This window comes from Humulus lupulus, chromosome 7, assembly GCF_963169125.1.
Source record: "Humulus lupulus chromosome 7, drHumLupu1.1, whole genome shotgun sequence".
Taxonomy (NCBI): Eukaryota; Viridiplantae; Streptophyta; class Magnoliopsida; order Rosales; family Cannabaceae; genus Humulus; species Humulus lupulus.
Window position 1 is genome coordinate 207443184 of NC_084799.1, and position 22655 is coordinate 207465838.

At 34.7% G+C, this 22655-nt stretch overlaps 2 protein-coding genes and 1 long non-coding RNA gene across 9 annotated transcripts; 2 read left to right on the plus strand and 1 right to left on the minus strand.

The window, feature by feature from the left end:
• Positions 1-821: 821 nt before the first annotated feature.
• Positions 822-3510, minus strand: LOC133790166 (uncharacterized). The gene is made up of 3 exons (XR_009873939.1): positions 3039-3510; positions 2137-2200; positions 822-976 (listed from the first exon to the last, which is right to left on the minus strand). It is a non-coding gene; the product is annotated as an uncharacterized LOC133790166 (long non-coding RNA).
• A 4610-nt stretch (positions 3511-8120) lies between these two features.
• Positions 8121-13841, plus strand: LOC133789296 (OVARIAN TUMOR DOMAIN-containing deubiquitinating enzyme 6). Of its 4 annotated transcripts, none has more exons than XM_062227100.1 (10): positions 8121-8367; positions 8694-8776; positions 8856-9776; positions 10040-10201; positions 11297-11374; positions 12355-12433; positions 12534-12679; positions 12899-12964; positions 13049-13223; positions 13310-13841. In XM_062227100.1, the coding sequence occupies exons 3-10, from the start codon at positions 9075-9077 to the stop codon at positions 13528-13530; spliced, it is 1629 nt and encodes a 542-aa protein (XP_062083084.1). In that variant the 5' UTR covers positions 8121-8367; positions 8694-8776; positions 8856-9074; the 3' UTR covers positions 13531-13841. The 4 variants fall into 4 exon arrangements, with proteins under 4 accessions (XP_062083084.1, XP_062083082.1, XP_062083081.1 ...); XM_062227098.1 differs by having other exon boundaries at positions 8730-8776; XM_062227097.1 differs by having other exon boundaries at positions 8730-9776.
• A 1776-nt stretch (positions 13842-15617) lies between these two features.
• LOC133789297 (pentatricopeptide repeat-containing protein At4g02750) lies at positions 15618-22309 on the plus strand. Of its 4 annotated transcripts, none has more exons than XM_062227103.1 (6): positions 15618-15739; positions 16148-16268; positions 18175-19854; positions 20160-21075; positions 21397-21537; positions 21678-22309. In XM_062227103.1, the coding sequence occupies exons 3-4, from the start codon at positions 18331-18333 to the stop codon at positions 20964-20966; spliced, it is 2331 nt and encodes a 776-aa protein (XP_062083087.1). In that variant the 5' UTR covers positions 15618-15739; positions 16148-16268; positions 18175-18330; the 3' UTR covers positions 20967-21075; positions 21397-21537; positions 21678-22309. The 4 variants fall into 4 exon arrangements, with proteins under 4 accessions (XP_062083087.1, XP_062083086.1, XP_062083085.1 ...); XM_062227102.1 differs by having other exon boundaries at positions 18201-19854; XM_062227101.1 differs by lacking the exon at positions 16148-16268 and having other exon boundaries at positions 15631-15739; positions 18201-19854.
• Positions 22310-22655: the final 346 nt, after the last annotated feature.

Genomic DNA, 22655 nt, shown 5'->3' on the forward strand with positions numbered 1-22655 from the left:
TGGGGCATTACAGATTATATGTTCAAAAATAAGTTAGTCCTAAGATTAGTCAGTGCACCGGATTTACACTGACTTGCCAATCTATGATATGATCTACTTACACATTACAGTGTTATGTTCTTTCCAGAACATTAGCAAAGTAGATAAGATCGGATGTATTTGTTACATCGGACAGGACCGATATTGACAGTTGATAAGATAAGTAAACATACCGTTATTATCTATTCTAGTCATATCATATAGTTGACCATAGGTCAATTCAATCTCAATTCTGAGTGGTTAGTATTCAAACTGATTGTATTATTTGAGTTCTTTGACTTGTTCGTTACCAGCTTACCCTACGGACTAGCCCATACTTACATCTTGGGAACTCGGTAGTATAATTGAGTGGGAGTGTTAATCATAGATATGAACATCTATAGCTTCTGATGAAGAAGTGAAACGATGGTTTCCTTTTAGTTTGGTTCAAGGTGTTAAATGATAGAGATCTCATTTCAGTAATTAAATTAGTTTACTGAAATATCATTTACAAGGAACTAAGTGTTTTAAGGATAAAATACAATGAGGGGTAAAACGGTATTTTAGTCCTATCTCATTGTAGACCGTCTATAGAGGATTGAGTGACAATTATGGTTATAACAATTGATAATTAATAGCGTATCTATATTTGTTATAGAGCGTTCTATGAATTCAAGAGTGCAATTCCAAGTCTATTGTAACGTCCCTAAGGTAGGGTACGTCTGCCACATACTCGTAATTCTAGGGTTTACGAGTATGTAAGGCACTTGACCAAAAGAATTAAATAAAATGATACGAAGAAATACAGAAAAATTTAAACTTTTATATAAACTTATTAGAAGAAATTATTACACGTATGAATACTTTAAATTTAAGGCAGCCATATGAAAACTCTAAACTATTATTGCATTGCTACTGAGTCCGTGCTCCACAAGTTGCTCAACAGCTAAAGCCACACCTGGAAAAATGTTGGAAAATAACATAATGAGCTAACGCTCAGTAAGCAAATCTCATGCATACACATACACATGAATGTCGTGAGTTTGTAGTGCACATATACTAATATGCTGACTTATATACTTATGCATTTCATTTATTGCTCATGCACTTTCAAACTTTACTTTTATGCTCTTTCTTTTAGTTTCACATTTTTATGGGCCCAATATCACTTGTGCACACTGTTTGATTCAGCCAATGCCTGCAGGGCTTGTTACACATATCATATAGAGTCCCATGGGTTCTCCTCCGGCTAGCCATCATCTCAGCTAGGCTCATCATAACACTCATTTCATCGTTGCCATAGCTGCCATACTTATTACACATATGGAGGAGAAAGACGGGAACATGGCAAACATATCTGAACGGTCAACTCTGACCTAGCCCACACTAGTGGACGGCCACTATAAGCCTTAATAGACCTCCGTCTTCTTTACTGAACTTACTTGATTGCTTCATCGAAACAGTGGCACCCTTTTTAACATCTTATTATCACTTTGCTTAAGTCTTGTGTCATTAAAATGTTTAACTTTACATAAAACTTTTCAAGACATTTCATAACTTTTCTCATATTCATATGCATGGTCTTATATCACATAATAATGTATCACATAACTGTACATGCCATGCATACATGCTGATGCTGAAATGCCAATGTTCGTGTTCATGACTCATGTTGATGGTATTCAATCAAGGCATTGTATCACATCTCATATAACTCAAAACATCTTTAGTCATAATACATGAAGCTTTGGGTTGGTGGCGTTGTTATACCTTAACGTAGAGCTATGGCTCAGGTCTAAGGTTTCCAGCCTAAAAACTTAAACGCTTCATATATCATAACATATAACAAATCATGAACATAGAGTAATCCACATATCCATCAACATAAGAACACATACTTGCACATAATTCATATCATTCTTAACCAAATAAGACATCTTTCACATATCACAGAATTCATCAATTACATATCACACAACACCCTTATGGTGTTCATATAACCATTCTTCACATACTTATCATATGCATCATCATCATACCATACTTAACTCATCAGATGTACACAATCAATGTAGTCATGCATCTTACACTTAAGCACAAAAGGTGAGATTTACTTACCTTAGGTCCTTAGCTTATTTTAAAACGGCTCACCAAGAGTCAATCAATCAAATCCATACAAATCCTATTCAAGGCACATAATTTATTAAATTCTATCTAATCCGTAAATATACACTATTGATAGTGTATATTAATCATACCAGAAACTATATAAATGATAATAATAATTATAATCCTAACAACAATAATAATTATCGTCTATAATTAAACTTATTTCGATATTAATAACAAAATACTTCAATAGCAATACGTATATGGATGTATATATTCAAATAGTCATTTTATAAAAGAAATCATATTTTTAACATAAAGTTGTAATAATCAATATAATGATAATAATATAAATATAAATATTTATATTATTATTAATTAGTCATAATATCAATTCCAGTGATATAATAAATATACTTTCTCCAAACTTCACTGGTCTTACAAATATCAATAACTGTAAGAAACTAATATTTTATATTATTTTAATATTCAAATATTAATATACAATAATAATGGTTAGATAATAGGTTTACTATAAATCATACTTTTCATATATATATATATATATGAATCTGTATTCTTGATTTACTTAACAAAATAATAACAATAATAATTAAAATTACTTAATCATAATAATTTCCATATTAATATAAAATCAATTAAATATGTATTTTTATACTTTATTTAATATCTAATATTTTCTAGAAAATTAGACAGCACAACGGCTATAAAGTGGACAATTCCAAAATCAAAACCTGTATCAAAAATATATATAATCCCAGACAGCCAGTAAATTACAGAAAATATTCCATATATCAATAATATATAATTATATACTATAAATACACATAATAACAATTACTCTAATCAATCACAATTAAATCACAATATATAGGTTAAAGAAATTATACCAAAATGATCGGGTTCCACAATAAGTCAAACGATGATTTTCTGAGACTCAAAACGTACTTCGGAACCTCGAACACTAAGTTTCGACCGTCGATCTACGGTGGATCGCGGTGGCTCGTGGTGGGCCCACCACCCAACTATGGTAGATGTAGGAACAAGTTATTGGGTTTTGAAGCCCACAACACGAGGAGCACGATGGTGGTGACGGATCGGCAAACGGATGCCCGAGGTGGCCGAATCGCAACTTTGAAGTCGCGGGGTGGCCGAACTTAAATCGAGTGGTTGAGGCGTTTAATCGGCGAGTGAGCTCTAGATTCTCGCGTGAGTCGATAGTTCGGAGGCCTCTGAATCCAACGGTCCGGCGCGTGGCTAAAAATGGTGGCCGGAAAGTACTCCTGCGTCGTCGGCAACAGTAACACGTAGAGGAGAGAGAGAGAGAGAGAGAGAGAGAGGTTTTCTGAGGAGAGAGAGAGAGAGGGGCTCGGGTAAAATGAAAGGCTGAAGCCTTTTATTTTATTTTATTTATTTATTTATTTATTTATTTATTTTTAAAAATTACACTTGGACCCAAAATACTAAAATTCTTTTCAAATAAGCCCTTTAGCCAAACTTTCTTAATTTTTATAAAAATCCCCAATTAAAATTATATGACATTTGGGTCCAATACTTGACTACTCAAGTTTCTCTTTCTTTAATCTCATTAAAAACATAAAATCATATTTTAAACACTATTTTTCCATTACTATTTCTTAAATTTGTAAAGTTGTACATTTTATGTATTAAAACTCTGATTTATTATAAATAAATGTATTATGAAAATGTTGGATATTACACTATAGTGGAGTCACGAGGAATTAATAAGTTAGTAAATTTATTTGTTAGATTTATGATAACTTATTGGAGCTTGATTTCATAGGCCCATGGTCCCCATTGTACCTTGGATAAAATCATCTAGATAGTCTCAATTAATTGATTTAATCATCAATTAGAATTATCAAAGTTGACCAGGTCAATTTTGGATAGTTTCACACAGTTGTATAATTTTGAGAAGAAAAGAGAAATTATGGCAGATTTATTAATTAAGATAAATTGGTTTCTAAATTAATAAATAAATTTAAATCAAGGTTCAAATTATAAATAATTAATTTGATAAATGATTTAAATAATTATTTAATTAATTAAATCAATAGAAAATAATACAGGCCTTGATTTTAAGTCCAATGGGCTTATAATCAAATGGGAAATTTTACGGGCCTATAGCCCATGATAATTTCGACCTAGGGCTTCAAAATGGCTATTATTTTATTGATTTTTTAATTAAATTAAATGGCCTAATTGAGTCTATAAAAGGAGTGCTTAGAGAGAAGATTTTAGAGACGACAGATAAGTCATAAGTCAGATTTTCTGATAGTTTTATATTATCTCTAAACACAAGTCATTTTCTAAGGCACTTTGTTATTTTCTCTTCTTTTCTCTATATCTATCTTATGTGTTGAGAATTGCCCACACTAGTCTAGGTGGTTCTAAGGATACATTGGAAGATCGTAAAGAAAATAGAAAATCGGTTCAGTTTCTTGATAATACTCTGCGACAGAGAGGATACAAGAGTTAGAGAAACTAAAGGAATGACTCTTAATTCCGCTGCGTATACTGTAAGTATTCTATTTTTGTTTCTCTTTGAATTCAATTTTAGAAACATGTTTTAGGCTATCTCGTATTAATTTGTTTAATATTAGACATATATGAAAATAAATAAAGATCATGTATAAGCTTTTTCTAACAACATAAAGGTATATGACAATAAAGAAAAATATTAACACATAATGTTGATCCATAACCTAACGGTAGAAAATCCACAAATTTTTATGAACAAAATCATCGAATCTTCAATAAATTCAACAAATGTAGCTTTGATACCACTTGTTAGAATTAATTATGAAATACTCAAGCAACATGCATAAATATCAATATTTCAATGCATAATCCAAGATCCTAATCGTAATGCCCCAAATTTCCTAATAAGGTTTAGGAACCTTGATTAGGAGGCCGGGAGGGCCATAATTAATTTATTATGATATTTAATGATTATATGCATGTTTATGTGAATTATATTATTATATGATGGTGAATGCATGCATGTGGGCTCATATTTTAAATGCAAGGGCATTTTGGTAATTTGGCCACTGTGGGCGTAATTGTATATTTTGGGTGCATGGTTGAGATTAATTATAATTTTACCACATTGTATGTGGTTTGGTTCGAGCTTATCGACATGAGACGATCATGAGATGAAAGTGTTCGGTCTAGTCATAACGGGCTTAAGTTCGGGGCTCGGGGTGAGTCTCGGGGTGATGTTAATGATTAGAGCATTACCGGGAATTAAAGGGTAATGGGATATGATTTATTCGTATTTGGGAATGTTGAGATTAGCGGGAATTGGTGGGCGTTAATTATAATTAACGGTATAGGTTGGAAATGACGAATTTACCCTTGGGAGTGTTTAGAAGCTTTTAAATTGGTCTAGGGGCATTATGGTCTTTTGACCCTAAGGATATATATGACTTAGGAGGGCTGTAGAAAGAACAGAACAAAACAGAGTTCTCCTCCTCTTCCCTTCCCGTACACTTTCCTCCCTTCTTTCTCCTTTGGTGTTCTTGGGTTCTAGGAGAGGCTTCAAGCTAGGAAATCAAAGGTGGCAGCTAGGGGACTTGTTTCAGCCATCAAAGGGGATTCAAAACCGTGTTTGAGGTGAGTTCTAGTTATGAATTTAAGGTGTGCTCTGTTTTTGTTAGTTAAGTTTTGAGTTTCTTAAGTTTTTAAGCTTAAGATTGGACTTTGTGAATTGTTGAGTTTTTGGTTGGTTTGAGCTTCAGGTTTTGGTGATTTTGGACCATTGAGAAGTTTGGTAATATTTATTTGATGATTTGGAGATGTTTAGATGAGTTCTTGGAAGGTTTTAGAGGTGGAAAAACGAAGAAAAATGGCTGGTGCGAAGTTGGGCCGCGGCCCTAGCTTGAAGAAGGTGGTGGAGGCTCTGTTTGGGGGGCGCGCCGCGGCATGGTCCATGTAGGGCCGCGGCCCTTAAGGGAAAAAAAAATACTAAATGGTGGTTTTGTGATGGGAACTTAACTCTAAGGGCCTAGGATCGAACCTACTACCTAGTTGAGTGGGATTTGATATTCCGGAGGCTTGGGTTAGGTTTGGAAGTATTTAATTACTCATTTTGATGAGGTTTTATATTTGGTTATGACTAGGTGACCGCTAATGGACTAGAAGTTGATCGTTCTCAAGGGTCGTTCTTTTAATAGTTCTAGCTCGACTTTGAGGTAAGAAAACTGCACCCTGTGTATATGTGACATGCATGGCTGTTATTGGTGCGTGTTGGTTGATTATTGAATATGACATGCATGGCTATTATGATGCATGTTGGTTGATTATTAAGTATGACATGCATGGCTGTTCTTGATGTATGTTGGTTGGTTATTAAGCGTGGCATGCATGGCTGGTATTGATGCACGTTGCACGTTGATTGCAGGATATATTGCATATGATGCATGAGAAACATGTGATTAGGACATGCTTTGTATACTGTGTATGATATTGTTCAGAGCTTGAACCTCTGTGTTTATGCATAGTCCTAATGGTACTAATACCTGTTAAGTAAGCATGCTGAATACCTTGTTTATGGATAATAGACATGTGATATATGTTTGGCGGCATGGCTTACCTGTGTATGGCGCTGACTTATTAGTCAGAATCGACAATGGTGTCAGATCCGTCTGTGAAGCTGTGACTTATTAGTTAAGTTCACCACGGGCTGACCACTGGTCGTGTTTCACTGACCCAAGGGTCAGAAGTGGCAGTGCGTTGTGAACGCCGAGCCAAATAAAGATTGGATCCAATCGAGGTCGGCATTGAATGACTCATATGGGGTATTAATGCTGGACCGACCGGAAGGTCAATGAGAACTATAAGCGCTTGCCTGGTCTATGACCAGATGTTTATGGCCAAGGTATATGACCCCGGTGACTGTTTGTCACATGGCCAAGGGACGCTGTCCATTGCACGACTCTAGGGTCGGGAGGAAGGTTATGTTGGTGACCATTCACCATGCACCTGTCCTAATCAAACTTATGAAAGGATCACTTGTCGGTTAAGCCCTGGTGACCCTATCGTCACATGGCTAGAAGGAGCGATGCTCATTATTGTGACTTTTGGCTATTGTCACCTATCTGGATGGACCGTTGGTTCCAAATGGTTACCACGGTTATAGTTGATATCATATCATGTTATATTGTGTTTTCTTGCTGGGCTTCGGCTCACGGGTGCTATGTGGTGCAGGTAAAGGCAAGAGGAAGCTGGACCATCCTTGAGTTGGAGAGCTTAGGTGATGACGTGTACATATGCAGCTGCTCGACCGCCACGGCCGAGGTTTAAAGTGGAACTAGGGTTGAACCCTGTTTTGCCGCTTAGAACGGCCTGTTGTAAATATTTTATGTAATAAACTCTGAAATTATATTTTTGGGATCCCAATGTATATACTAAACGTTCTAGTGAAACGTTACATCTTAACCTAAATGTTTAATCCCTAAACCGCTAATCACACTTAGATCACGATTTTGCCCAAATGACTCGATTAGCGAGTTTAGCACTGTTTACAAGGCACACCGTAACGGTCCCAGGAGTTGGGGCGTTACACTAATCATGTTACTAAAATTGTTTCAATATAAAACCTAAATTATATTTCTATAGATCATTTGCTAAAAAAAAAAAGATGAAGATGAAAATGAGAGCGGAATCAATACATATTATACATATTTCTATATAATATGTATCTCTCTTTTCTGTTAATGGGATGACTTGCCTATTATAAAATTAAAAATTTACTTTACTTTACTGTTTCAACATATTAAATCTAGGACACTTTATTACCTTGTAATATTTATAATATAATTTGGTCATTTACTTTATATTGAAAAAAAAAAAGACACGTGTATCTCACGTGACGAGTTGATAGATGGTGCTGGAAAAGAAATGGTGGAAGAAAATTCATATAAAAATAAAAAATTAAATAAATAAAAGACAAAAGAGAGAGAGAGAGAAGCGAAGCAAAGCATCGTTTGGTTCTCTTCGTCTCTTCCCCAATCCCCAATCTTCCATTCCTTTACCTGTAAACCAACGAAAACCCTAGAAATCTCGAGAATCAAAACCCTCACCTCTTTCAATTTCTTGCCAGAGACTGATTATCCACTCGAATGTTTGTCTCTTCTTCAACAACGCAACATCTTCGCACCAACTACACCCACTTATTTGACAGATTTTCTTGATTCCGTAAGTTTTGTTTCTGAATTACTTTCTTGATTACGAGATTGATTGCAATCGGAGTAGCTTTCATAGTCAGTTTTGTTCTTTACTTTTTGAAACTTGGCAATCGATGATATGTTTTTTTTCTTCGTTTCATTCAATGCGACTTTTGTTTTTCTTGAGGTTTTTATGGATATATGACTTAAATATTTGATGGAGGTGTTGTGTGAATTTTTTTATTGTTTTGTTTTTCTTGGAAATGACATTCTTTGCCAGCTAAAATCGATTTGATCATACTGCAGTTGTCTTTCTTTTTCTAGAAGCTGTTTTGAATTTTCTTTTTTGGTTTTTAGGTTGATTTTCTTAGAAATGTAAGATGTTTCTTGCAGATTGGGAATCCACAGGATTATAAATTTTACTTTTTTGCGATTATCGGGTAAATTCCAGTACCTTAGAGGCTTTTATTGTTTAAATTTGGAGGTCTGGGTCTCATGAGAATTGTTAGGGGAATGCAGAGATCGTTTTGCGAGAAGAAGAAGGCACCAGGAAGGAAGAAATCTTTGAGCCAAGGGATTGGCGTGACAGTGCCCAAGGCCAGAGCACGGGACAAACCTATGAGTAAGGTTTTGGGTCTCTAAGATTTGAGGGTTTCGGTAGGCAGAGAGGGGAGAGAGAGAGAGAGAGAGATTGGTCATAGATTATTTATTTGTTGGAGACCATAACCATCGAACGCAATGACTCGGATTTTGGTTCAGCGAGGCTCCTCTAGTGCTGCTTCTTCTTCTTCTTCTTCGAACCCAAGTCGTACTACTTCTTCCTTGCCTGCTTCTTCTTCTTCTTCTTCAGCTCTGGCTCGTGCTGAGCCTCTAGTTAATCATTGTGAGGCTGTTTCTGCTGTGAAAGATGAAGAAATTGGAGAGGAACTGCAGGAACAAGTGGTCGTAGATGAGCTTGTTGAGATTAGCAATAGTAAGGCAGTGAAGAGCGACGATCTCAGCTCTAACATTGAGCAGAATGAGAATTTAACTGATGAAGTTGCTGATAGTGAGAAAGTCAGAAGTGATGATATTGTGGATCAAGGGGAATCAACGACAAATTTGAGTGGATCGAAAACTTTGGAGAGAGGGCCAACTGAGATTGAAGATGTAAGTGTGGATTCTCTGCAGAATGTCATTGGGAGTTCACAACCACCGCCACCTCCTGTCCCACCCCCAAAACCTTCTGCATCAAACTCAAATGTAAGGAGATCTATCTCTGGCAGTTCTAATGCAACGAGGATTGGACCCTCTAGAAGAGGAACTGCCTGGCCTGTTGTTTCAACTAGAACTTCACCAACTGGATCACGGCCTTCTTCTCCTAGGTCTCATGTTGAAGGCGAGGGGTACAATAGCGCGGATGAACAGAACCCTTGCTCTCTATCTTCTTATGGTGATATTGTAAGTTTCTGCTTTTCTAATCAAGTAGGTATATGGGTGTTTCCTTTTCTTTTATTGGTTTTGTATAGCATGATTCTCCTTTTGCTTTTGAAATGGATTAACATCACTGTGAAAATGTCTTTCCCCTTGCCATTATGGTTCATAATTATTTTCTCTTCGTAAGTTTAAATTTTAAATCACACGCTCTACATGGCTGCTGTTATAGCATAGCTTATGATTGCTTTGACCAGTAATGTAAAATTGCCATCTGTTCATCATTTCAGGAACGAGAACGACAGTTTGAAATTGATATCAGACGTGCAAAAGGTTTAGAAGTCAAAAGAATGCTTGAGGATGGAAATTGTCTATTTCGTGCTATTGCAGATCAAGTTTATGGAGATTCTGAAGCATATGAGTTGACAAGACAAATGTGCATTGATTACATGGTCAGTTATGCTTTGTCATATGTAAATGCCCATCTAACTGTTTAATGTTCATCCTATGTGCTACATAAAATTATTCAGTATATTATTTACTACCAAGCCATCATATGAATGTGGGTCGAAAGCTTTTTATTTTAGGATATGAGTCATGACATTCATTGCATTTAAGAAAAAAATTGAGTTATTTTCTTTAGATAAATAGAAGAACGGTTGTTGCTTTTAGTCCTGTTTCGGAATGGTTTTTCTTTTCAATCATGAGATTGTTGTGCAACATGTCATGAAACTTCTGAGGGCTTCAATCATGCTTTATTTGGTAGAAGATTTCCATTTTGTATATGTAGTTTCGAATGATTATGAACTTTTGATTGGCTGTCTGAGTGAATGTTGGATCTTTTGGTTAATTGGTATATAAATTACTTTTATATTAGTGTTGGCTTGTTTTGTGGAATAAGAAGTGTGTTTAAACAAGTGAAGAGTTTAGAATACCACTAGGAGCAATATAAGTTACTAGTTAGAACTCCATTCCCTCACCAAATTGGAAAATAGTATATTTCAAAAATCTCTAGCATTAACAACCCATAAAGCTATCCAGAATTGATTACTATCTTTCAAAGACCTATGTCTTCTTCCGTTATGTTGATCTTGTTCTTTGTTTTTTTGTTTAATGAATCACTTGACAGAAATTTGTATAGATTCTTCATTAAGTTCCATGCTTTGAACATTTAATATATTTTTTTTGTTACTTTATTTATTTTGTCCTTCATTTGGGGGAGATATCTAGGTTTGGTTGAGTTTGGATTTGTATCTTGGTCAGTATTGGTTGTTATTAATTGGAAACGATTCTATTCTTCTTCTTCTTCTTTTTGAACTTTTAGTCAAACATTTAATGCAATTTACAGTTCTGGGATATTTGAAGTTCCTGTTTGTAATGTGATTTTCAAGACTAATTGTCTAGGCTTGTAGCTGCTATACTATTCTAAAACCTGAAGAAGACTTGCTGTATTCATCTCTCTTTGGGTCCTTGACTAATTTTGGGCATCTATGAATTTTTGAGCCTTTTACTGCTAATTTTGCTTGTGATTCTATATATTCATTCAGGAGCGAGAGAGAGATCATTTTTCTCAGTTTATAACAGAGGGCTTTACATCGTATTGTAAGAGGAAAAGAAGAGATAAGGTATGTATGCTTGTTATTTGGAATGCTGTTTTCTCAAATGCCAGTGTTACTGTATATGGATAGTTGGAATGTTATGCGTAATACTAATGTCTATATTTCTTGCATGGGAAATTAGTCTTCATTATTCTTGTATGTTTCGTTTATGAATTTTTTTTCCTTCCTGAAAGTAACATTTAAGTGAGTTGAACCATTAAGAGAGGAAAATGATACAGGTGCTGTGCTGTTGGAAAGATGCCTGATATCACTATTCTTTTTTTTTTTCCTCATACCTTGAGAAAATGTTACTTTGTTGGCAAAGTGTCTGTGAACAATCTTATTTTGATAGTTTATTATTTTGTCATGGCAATAGAGGAAAGTCACACTTTAAAGAATAGCACATATTTTATTAATACTTTAGCAAAAGATAATTAGAATTAGGATTCATGGTACTCTCAAAAAAAGAAGAAGAAAAAAGGAAACATGATCAGGACAATAATGAATATGTACATTTGAGTATGAATAAAACTCTATATTTAGGGGCCAAAGGTCACAGGTGCTATCCTTGAACAGTTGCACTTGTAACCCTTGGTTTAAAAAGGAAAGAAAAGGGAATGCTATTTCACTAAGATCAATTCATATTTGTAATGATGAATGGTCTCTGTAGAGATTGTTGGTAAATGGCGAACCATTTACCTGACAAAGCTGAATTTGAGTATTAAATTTCCTGCACCAAAACCAGTTCGTTTTGATTTTCTTAACATGATTGATGTAGTAACACACTTTAAAAGTCAGTTGGTTATTACCTTATAAGCTACAGTTTATATGCAAAGTTTCCTTGCAACTATTTCAATACCAAAAGATGATAGGATTTCCTGATTTTTTTTTTTTGAATTTAAAGTTTTAAATTTGGTTTTCTTTAAAGTAAATAGTCTTGAGTGTTTCAAAATAATGTTCATTTCTTATTCAGTATGCATGTGCTGATCATTTGTCTTCTGTGGCAGGTTTATGGAAATAATGTGGAGATCCAAGCCTTATCCGAAATGTATAATAGGCCCATCCATATCTATTCTTATAGCACAGGTTCTGCTTTTATTTTTGGTGTATATTGATTCGATCTTACTTTAAACAATTGCTGTTTATAACATTCTACCACTTTAGCTAACTTCAATCTGTCATTTAGAACCCATCAACATCTTCCATGGAAGCTATAATACTGATATACCACCCATACGGCTAAGTTATCATCATGGAAATCATTACAACTCTCTTGTTGATCCACGTCGATTAGCGATTGGTGCAGGGCTTGGTTTCGGCTGTCTTCATGGGGTATGTGTTCTAATAAATAAGTGGAAGAGAGATGAGACATTTCCGTCAAAAAATTTAAATATGTTTATATGAAATAGTTCCGTTTGTAATGGTGCATTGTTTTTGGCAATTTCCTTTGGGGTGTGTTCGGCGGCAAGTCTTCTGTATTTAATAATGATTGTTGTATTAGTTGGTTGAGTTCTAAATGACATCTAATTGGGGTTTGCCTTTACCATGCAGACAAACGCCGACAAAGATCAAGTTAAAGCTGCCATTAAAGCTCAACAAGACCAACAGATTGATAATGCAAGTGCTTTAAGCCTTTGACTGTGTCGTACTATTATTTACATGAATATTTGATCATATTAAAGACATTTATATTACTTTCAGGCACTTCTAGCAGAGGGGCGATTTTATTCAGATCTTGAGCTTACCGAGAAGGAGATTGAACGCATGGTGATGGAAGCATCAAGAGCCGAGTATCTTGCAGGCGATACTTTTAAGCAACAAATTGGCCATAGGGAGTCTTCTACTTCCAACGCCGAGCCATCATCTTCCGGAGCTAGTGAGTATTCTTCTGGAGCTTGCGAATCCTTAAGAAACTCGTGTTTGTTTTTGGATTGTCTCATTGACAATAGTTCCATGAAACAGGATCATCGGGCAGCGAGACGAAGAAAGTGGAGACGGGAAGAGACAGTGCTCTTCAAGACTCCGTCCTTAGCAGCAGCATGCAAATGTTGTTAGCAATGGGATTCAGCTACCTGCAGGCGATCGAGGCTTACAGTATTTTCGGGGACGATGTTGATTCTATGGTTTGCTACTTGTTGGAAACGAGCAGCAGTAGCAGGCGCAAAGGGAAGGCAACGGAATGAGCGAGTTGGGCGGCGGTGAATGTTGAGTTGTTCTAGTAGTGGTAGAAGTAGTAGTGTATTGGTGGGAGTGGAGAGAAGAAACAAAGAAGGGAAAATATGACAGTTATTTGAAAGCCTATTGAGCTTCATATAAAGTTCTATAAATAAAAGCTAGTAGTTTACTTTTAATTTCTTTTCTTATTTAACCCAAATTGCTAATCGTTTTGTTAGTTTAATGAGTATTGGTGTCTCTATGATGAAATTGAAGAAATTTTCTGCCATTAACATTGCTGATTGAAATTTCTGGTATGGATGAACTGATATGACTCTGAGGTTAGGTTTTGTAAAGTAAGATTGGATTGGATTTGTTTGGATTAGAAAGATTAGATTACAAAAATATAGAATAATGCATAAGTTGAATGTAAAAAAATAGTTACAATTGGGGTTTGAAAGGGAGTGAAGGTGGAAATTTGATAGGTTAAAATTACTTCAAGCCTTTTATTTTAATTTAATTGGGATTATTTTGGTGGTTGTATTAAATTTCTTCAATATCTTATTTAATTTCATATCAAATCATATGATAATAATTTTAAAAATAAAATATGAAAAAAAATACTTTTGTTTTTCTATTAAGGGAAAAAAAAAGTGCTTGCCAAACCAGACTAGAAAAAAGTTTGTCATTTTTATTTTTTAGAGGTGGAACATTTGCAAGCTACTACACTTTATATTTGTATGTTTTGTTCAAATTTTAAGGGGTAAAGTTAATAATTTGTGTGAGTCCCACATGTATTTTAAGGGTAAAGTGAGCCATTTTGTACACAAGAGTTTAATATTCTAAGACAACTCAACTACTCAAAACAAACACCCCAGTGTTACGATAAAAAAAACTACTAAGGGGGCGTTTGTTTTGGGGTTTGCTTAGGGGAATGAGAAAGTTGACACTTTCCAATGTTTGGTTTGCGGGGTTTGCTTAGGGGAATGAAAAAGTTGACACTTTCCAATGTTTGGTTCAGTAATTAAAAAGGAAAACTTTAACATTTTGTGGGACCCATAGACATATTTGTGAGTAATCTGAATTCTTTTCTACACTTGAGTTTCACTTTACTGCAATCTCCACTCCTAAACCATATTCCAATGCTAACCTACACCCCAAAACAAACGACCCCTATATCTTATTAGAGCCATATTATTTACAACTTATTCCTCAAGAATTAGTTCCTTGCACCTTAAAATAAAAGCTAGTATATATCTGTAATTATATTTGTAATCTTTGTTTTTTTAAAGGAATATTTATATGAGTAATCTACCCTAAAAGAGTGAATACTATTTGAAAATGTGATTGTTTCCTATAAAAAATTCACACATAAATTTCTTTTAAAAAATAAATAAAAGAATTCACAGCTTCAACCGACTTTGCTGTGAATCCAAATGAATTAACTATATTGTTATGTAAAATCCAAATTATTATATTAAAAGAAATTATAGACCTATCTTCTAAAGTTAATTCTTATTTTTAGGTTGATGTTGAGGTGATTTGTAATTGTTTTTTCGACACCGTATTACAATAGGTTGATTTTTATTTAGTTTTCAGTTATTTTTTAGTTTATTTTGGGTATAAGTTTATTTATTTTGATATATATTTTTAGTTTATTTTTGGGACATTTTAAAAATGCAGTGATAAATTTTCGATATTGATTTTTTGTTATTTTTTAGTTTATATCATAGATTAATGCCTAGCTAATTTGCAGTTGCTTTTGGGATACCGTATCATAATTTATTGCATTGGGGTCGATGTCTAGTTAATTTTTAGTTGTGTTTTTGATACTGTATTGTAGTAATTATGAAACTTACAAATCATATTTTTAAGAATAAGAAACAACAAAAAAATAAAAATATATTTATGAAAAAACTCCAACAATATATATTCATTTTTAATTTAATGTTTTATAATTAATTATTATTTTTTGTATCTCATTTATTAATAAACATGACTTTTTTATTTATTTATTTTTAAGTTAAAATTGTGTATTTTTATATATATTTCTAATAAATATTAAATAATAATAAATATGTATTAAAACACAATTATAATTTAAACACAAATATAAAATTGTTCCAACTGAGACTTGGCGCCATGTGAGTGAGTGATCGTAACTCTCAGCCGGAACCACCACTTCCATGTTGACACCGCCGCCGTCTATACTGGATTTTTTCCTATAACACTATCTCTGTATGTTCTTTCTTTCTCTTGAAATCATAAGATTGTTTTCATTTCGATTAAGATTATTTTATACTCGAAGGAAATTATTATGTATACTAACTGTTTGATGAAATGCTTCATTCAATGTATGGTGATTTTTGCGATATCACTTATATTCTGGATTTTTGAATCACTATTATCATTAGTTCTGTGCTTTGAATTGAGTGGTATATAATTTCTGATTTTGTATGTTTTCATATTTTCACTTTTCTGGTCTGCGCTCCCATTCTTTGAGTTTATTGGATTAGGGCCTTATGGTTACTGAGCTTAGTCTTCGTTTTCTTTCTTCTTCTGGTACAGCACGAGATTTTCTGCGTAATATAGGCTACTTGTTACTTTTCTGCCCAGTTTGAAGGTATTAATGGTTTTTTTTTTCAGCTTTTATTTTTGAAATGCCTCTGGTAATGCAAGAAAAATAAAACAAATCCTTTCCACAAATTAAAAGATGTGGGTTGTCTTCATCAGAAGTTCTTGGGAGAAGCTACTACCATCTCTCCAGGTACGCAGTTCTTCATCCATTGCTTTCATTTCTTTATGATATATTTGCTTTAATGCTTTCCTCACTATTTTTATCACCAAACACTCAAGCAAAAAAAAAAAAAAAAGCTTAGCTCTGTTTTCTTATTTATGGCTTGGAGGAAAATCTATATGATGAAGGAATCAAACACTATAAATGATAAAATAGATAGTGTTTAGACAGCTGTACTTTATAGGCTTTGTTAGCTAATTCAGTTTCCTAATTAGTTTAGTGAGTTGTCAAATAAACAAATTATGTTTTCTTTGTTTTTTGTTCTATGTAATATTTCCAAGTCTATAAATACAATTCTTTTCCTCTAGTTTCTTTTAAAAATTAAGTAGACATCGACTTCATTGCAATACAGTATCACAAAAGCAACTGCAAATTAACTAGACATTAATCTATGATATAAATTAAAAAATAACAAAAAATTAACATCGAAAATTTATCACTGCATTTTTTAAATATTCTAAAAATATATATCAGAACAACTAAACTTATACCCAAAATAAATTAAAAAATAATTGAAAATTAACTAGAAATCAACCTATTGTAATACGGTGTCGAAAAAACAATTACAAAACACCTCAACATCAACCTAAAAAAAAAGAACTAACTTTAGAAGATAAGTCCTAATATGTCCCCTCAAGATGGAGTGTGTAGACTTTTGACACCCATCTTGGATACAAGGTCATGGAAGTAAGTCAGAAATAGTGCCTTGGTGAGGGCATCAACAATGTTGTTCTTTGAGTTGACATGGATAAGCTTGAGTGTTTCATTGGTGACTTTGTCCCGAACGAGGTGGCAATCTATCTCAGCATATTTGGTGCGCTCATGGAACACTGGGTTCTCGGAAATGTGTATTGCTGCACTATTGTCACAGTAAAGAAGTGCAGGTTTTGTGTGAGATATGCCGAGTACCCTAACACTGTTTTCTTATCTATGGCTTGGAGGAAAATCTATATGTAAGATGAAAGAATCAAACACTATAAAGACAACTAAGTTCGTTTGGGCTTGCCACCTTCGATTGACAAATCTGATTCTTATGTTGAGATTGACAACAAAATGCTTTTCATTCATTGTTTTCTGTCGTACTTGATTGCTCTCAAGAATTATCACACACACATATATATGAAAGTCTTCCTTCACAGCTGCTTATGTGCCTTGATTCATGAAAAATATGCTTGCTGTTATATAAAAATGTTTATTGAATTTGTGCATATTTTTAGTCCATTGGCAGACCATCTGTTTGATAGAAGGTCCGAGTTGAAATAAGATTTCTCAGTGATTATTTTTCTTAATAACGTTGGCTATAACATAGTTTGTTTTTTTTTTTTTGTTAATTTTAGGTCGAAATATATATAAAATTTTGTTTTTGTAAACCCCATTCTTCTAACCTATAGACATAAATTATTGTTTAACATTCTTAGGTCTTGATATAAAGGTTTGTGACATCAAAACCAATAATTTGATTCAATTGGATGTGTCCTTCCGTGGTTGAAACTACAGATGATTCAATTAGATTTGAATAGTTATAGTTTCTATGTGGTTTGTTAAGTCTGTAGTGCATTGGAATTCAAAACCAAAAGAGATAGTTTGAGATGATTTGTTAAGTCCGTGATTGAAAGTGTTAATTGATTCAATTCAACCAAAGTTTGTCAACTAGTATGTCCAACTTTTCAAGAAATTTTATTGCAAAAAGTATTTTCAGACTAGAAAATATATAAAGAAAAGAACAAACCCTAGCAATTGTGTTGCTGTGCTTAAGTCTAATAGTCTAAATTGTAGTTTCAAACTTATCATTACTCTTTCCATAACATAATCAATCACATGTGACATCTGAACATCATTTTGTTATGCAATGCACTTAGTTTGCTTGTTTTATCAGCCTTGTCCATCTCTCTCCCTCTGCAGATTCCTGTATTCGACTTTGAAAGGTTGCTTGTTTGCTTCATGGGTGATCTTCACTAATTCAACCAAAGCCAAAGACTGAATAAAGACTCGAGTTTGAACCATTGCTACGTTAGGAGGTGAAAGGGTAAACATGTTCGTGAGCCGGCGATTCAGACAGTTCCACGGCAGCTGCTTGCATTGTTCCTTTCAGAACCAATTCAGTACTGTCACCACAACTCCAAATCCAATTCCCTCAAAAAAAGCATTGACTCAGAAGCACAATCCCAAGAATAAGAAGCCATCTTCCAACATCTCAGACTCTGACGTCATACAATGGAATGTGGCAATCAGTTCTCACATGCGCAGCGGCCAATTGGAGGCTGCTCTTCGCATCTTCAATGCTATGCCTCGACGCACTGTCGTCTCCTTCAATGCCATGATTTCTGGGTACCTTACAAATGAGATGTTTGATCTTGCACGGGACCTGTTTGAGAAAATGCCCCAGAGAGACTTGGTGTCATGGAACGTTATGCTTAGTGGGTATGTCAGGAATAAGAATCTTGGTGCTGCACGTGAGCTGTTTGATAGAATGCCAGAGAGGGATGTTGTTTCCTGGAATGCTATGTTATCTGGTTATGCCCAGTATGGTTATGTTGACGAAGCAAGGAAGATTTTTGAGAAGATGCCGGAAAGGAATGGGATTTCGTGGAATGGTTTGCTTTCAGCATATGTGCAAAATGGGAGAATAGAGGAGGCTTGTCAGTTGTTTAATTCCAAAACAGATTGGGAAGTGGTTTCTTGGAACTGTTTGATGGGTGGATATGTGAGGAAAAAGAGGTTAGCTGATGCTAGACAGCTTTTTGATCAAATGCCTACTAGGGATGCTGTTTCTTGGAATATAATGATTACGGGTTATGCTCAAAATGGGGACTTGTCTGAAGCTAGTCGTCTATTCGAGGAGTCCCCTGTTAGAGATGTATTTGCGTGGACAGCAATTGTGTCAGGTTATGTGCAGCATGGAACATTGGATGAAGCAAGATCAATATTTGATAAAATGCCGGTAAAGAATCCAGTGTCGTGGAATGCAATTATTGCGGGGTATGTTCAATGTAAGAGAATGGATGTGGCAAGTGAATTGTTTGAGGCAATGCCATGTAGAAATGTCAGTTCTTGGAATACAATGCTCACTGGATATGCACAGAGTGGTGATGTAGCCCAAGCAAGGTCTATCTTTGATAGAATGCCTCAACGTGATACCATCTCTTGGGCAGCTATGATTGCTGGCTATGCTCAAAATGGCCATGGAGAGGAGGCTTTACAGCTATTTGTGGGGATGAAAAGAGAAGGCGAAAGGTTATCTAGGTCTTCTTATACCTGCGCTTTGAGCACATGTGCTGAGATTGCTGCTCTAGAGTTGGGGAAGCAAATGCATGGAGGACTGGTAAAATCAGGATTTGAAACTGGTTGCTATGTAGGGAATGCACTCCTTGTAATGTATTCTAAATGTGGAAGCATAGAAGAAGCATATGATGTGTTTAAAGAGTTACAACAAAAAGATATTGTCTCATGGAACACAATAATTGCAGGGTATGCAAGACATGGATTTGGCAAAGAGGCTCTTGTGATTTTTGAGTCAATGAAGGCAGCAGGAATCATTCCAGACGATGTTACAATGGTATATGTTGTTGTTGTTGTTTTTTTTAATTAGGACAATGATGATTATTAATGTTATCTTTTTGAAATCTATTCCTGTATCTAATATAATATTACTTAAAGCTACAACATTGGCTACCAATATAGGTATGCCTCACGAAATTGTTGCATCCACTACTTTAATCAATTTAGATGTGTTAAAAAAAATGGTATTATGATGTTAAGATACGAGGAATTTCTTGCAAGTTTTATACTATTTCAACTCTTTAGATGTACTTTTTGGTTGCCCATTGTTTCTAATAATGCTAGTTCCTAATTGTATTTCAGGTTGGGGTACTGTCAGCTTGTAGTCATACTGGCTTAGTAGATAGAGGCACTGAATATTTTTACAGAATGAATCAGCAATATGGAATAACAGCAAATTCAAAACACTATACTTGCATGATTGATCTCTTAGGTCGAGCTGGGCGCTTAGATGAGGCCCAGAATCTAATGAAAACTATGCCTTTTGAACCAGATGGTGCAACATGGGGGGCTCTCCTTGGTGCTAGCAGGATTCATGGCAATACTGAATTAGGTGAAAAAGCTGCTAAGAAGATTTTTGAGCTGGAGCCCGAAAATGCGGGCATGTATGTTCTTATTTCAAATTTATATGCAGCTTCAGGTAGATGGAGTGATGTTCGCAATATGAGGTTGAAAATGAGGGATAAAGGAGTGAAGAAAGTACCAGGATATAGTTGGGTGGAAGCGCAGAATAAGGTTCATACATTTTCAGTTGGGGACTCTGTACACCCGGATAAGGATAAGATCTATGCCTTCTTAGAAGAGTTGGATTTTAAAATGAAACAGGAAGGGTACATTTCTTCCACAAAGTTAGTTTTACATGATGTTGAAGAAGAGGAGAAAGAGCATATGCTCAAATATCATAGTGAAAAATTAGCTGTGGCATTCGCAATTTTGTCAACACCATCTGGGAGAACAATCCGTGTGATGAAGAATTTGAGAGTGTGTGAAGATTGTCACAGTGCCTTCAAACTCATATCCAAAATTGTTGGAAGATTAATAATCTTAAGAGATTCCTATCGCTTCCACCACTTTAGTGGAGGTTCATGTTCTTGCGGAGATTACTGGTAGACTAATGAGATATATTGCGGAGAAACTAAGACTCAGCTGGAGTTTGTACTGGATGAAAGTTCCTTTCACATATGACACAAGAATGAAAGTCCTGCTCATTTGAGAAAGGGTAAGAAGAATTTTGATATATTTGATTCAATTGGATGTGTCCTACCGTGGTTGAAACTACAAATGATTCAATTAGATTAGAATAGTTATAGTTTCTATGTGGTTTGTTAAGTCTGTAGTGCACTGGAATTCAAAACCAAAAGAGCTAGTCTAAGATGATTTGTTAAGTCCGTGATTGAAAGTGTTAGATGATTCAACCAAAGTTTGTCAAATTTTCAGACTAGAAAGCATATAAAGTAGCACCCTAGCAAAGGTGTTGCTGAGCTCAAGTCTAATTGTCTAAATCATAGTTTCGAAATTATCAATGACTTGTATTTTCCAGGAGTGGCTGGATCTTGTCTTAACAAAAAAGAAGCCAAAAAGAGGACAGTTGATGTTATTTTTGGAAACAGTCACAGCACTATAATACAAGATTGTGTCGCAAAGCCAAGAAGTCTTGGTGCAGTCAAAGACGCTTCCTCAGGTGCGTGTTAGACTGTGTGCATTTCGACATCTTAATTAGCAATTATTTTACTTGGCACACTAAATGTGCAGAAAGCTTCACGTGTGTGTGTGTAATACCAAATGGTGTAAGAACTCTTCATTTGTGTTTTGTTGTTCAAGTGTTTTGATAGAGAGAAATGAATTACACCTTAGCAGCACTAAAGGTTTTTTTGTGAGCAACTAAAGAAGGCGCGTGAGATATCATCGCAGACGCAGGAAACCATGAGTCTAGGTGGCATTCTCTTCCAACGTGCCTTGTTACAGGGCGTTCTCGTTTCTGTCTCTAACAATGGCGATCATTTACTCCTCGATGATGGCACCGGCCTTGTCCAACTCTCTCCCTCTGCAGACTCTCGTGTTCGACCTTGAAGAATTGGAATGTATGTGGCGGTGGTGGTTGGTGGCTACGTTGTATGTGTGGATGACAATCCAATGATCAAGGTTCAGTGCTATTACCTCAGCTTCCTTTTAAGATTTTATTGAGCAAAATATATTTTTGATTCTCTTTTTTTCTCCTTCAAATTATGCAAATTGCTTAAGAGAAACCCAAATCTTTGAATCACTTTTTCATTGAAGGCTCTTCAGTTACATAGTTTAGTTTGGTTAAGCACACTCTCGAAATAGCTTTGATTTCCAATAGTTATCTATTTCTATATTATTTCCCATATTATTTCTGTTTCTTGAATTAATCTTGTTTTCAAAATAATCGATGCTGTTTCTTGTTTCCTAATAATACTGTCGTTTTGTGTTTTGTATTTAATCTCATGAGTCAATAAAATGGCAGTTTTTTCATATAAATAAAAAAATTCTTTCGTTTAGACTTGTATATATTTTTAGCAAGATTTAGGCACTGCAAGAGTGAGTTGAGTTAAGAATTTGATCAAGTATTTTGTATGTATTGAAGTAGATACATAATATATTTTTGTTTTTTTTTATTTATATTTAAAAAAAATGAGGTTTTTGTTTTTTGCTTAGATTTAAAGAGTGAGTTAAGTTAGTAAATTTGATCATATTATTTGTCTTGTAGTAGATATAATGCATTCTAGATATATGTTTTTCTTTTAAATCTATAACTTTTATATAAAAGCCATTTTGAAT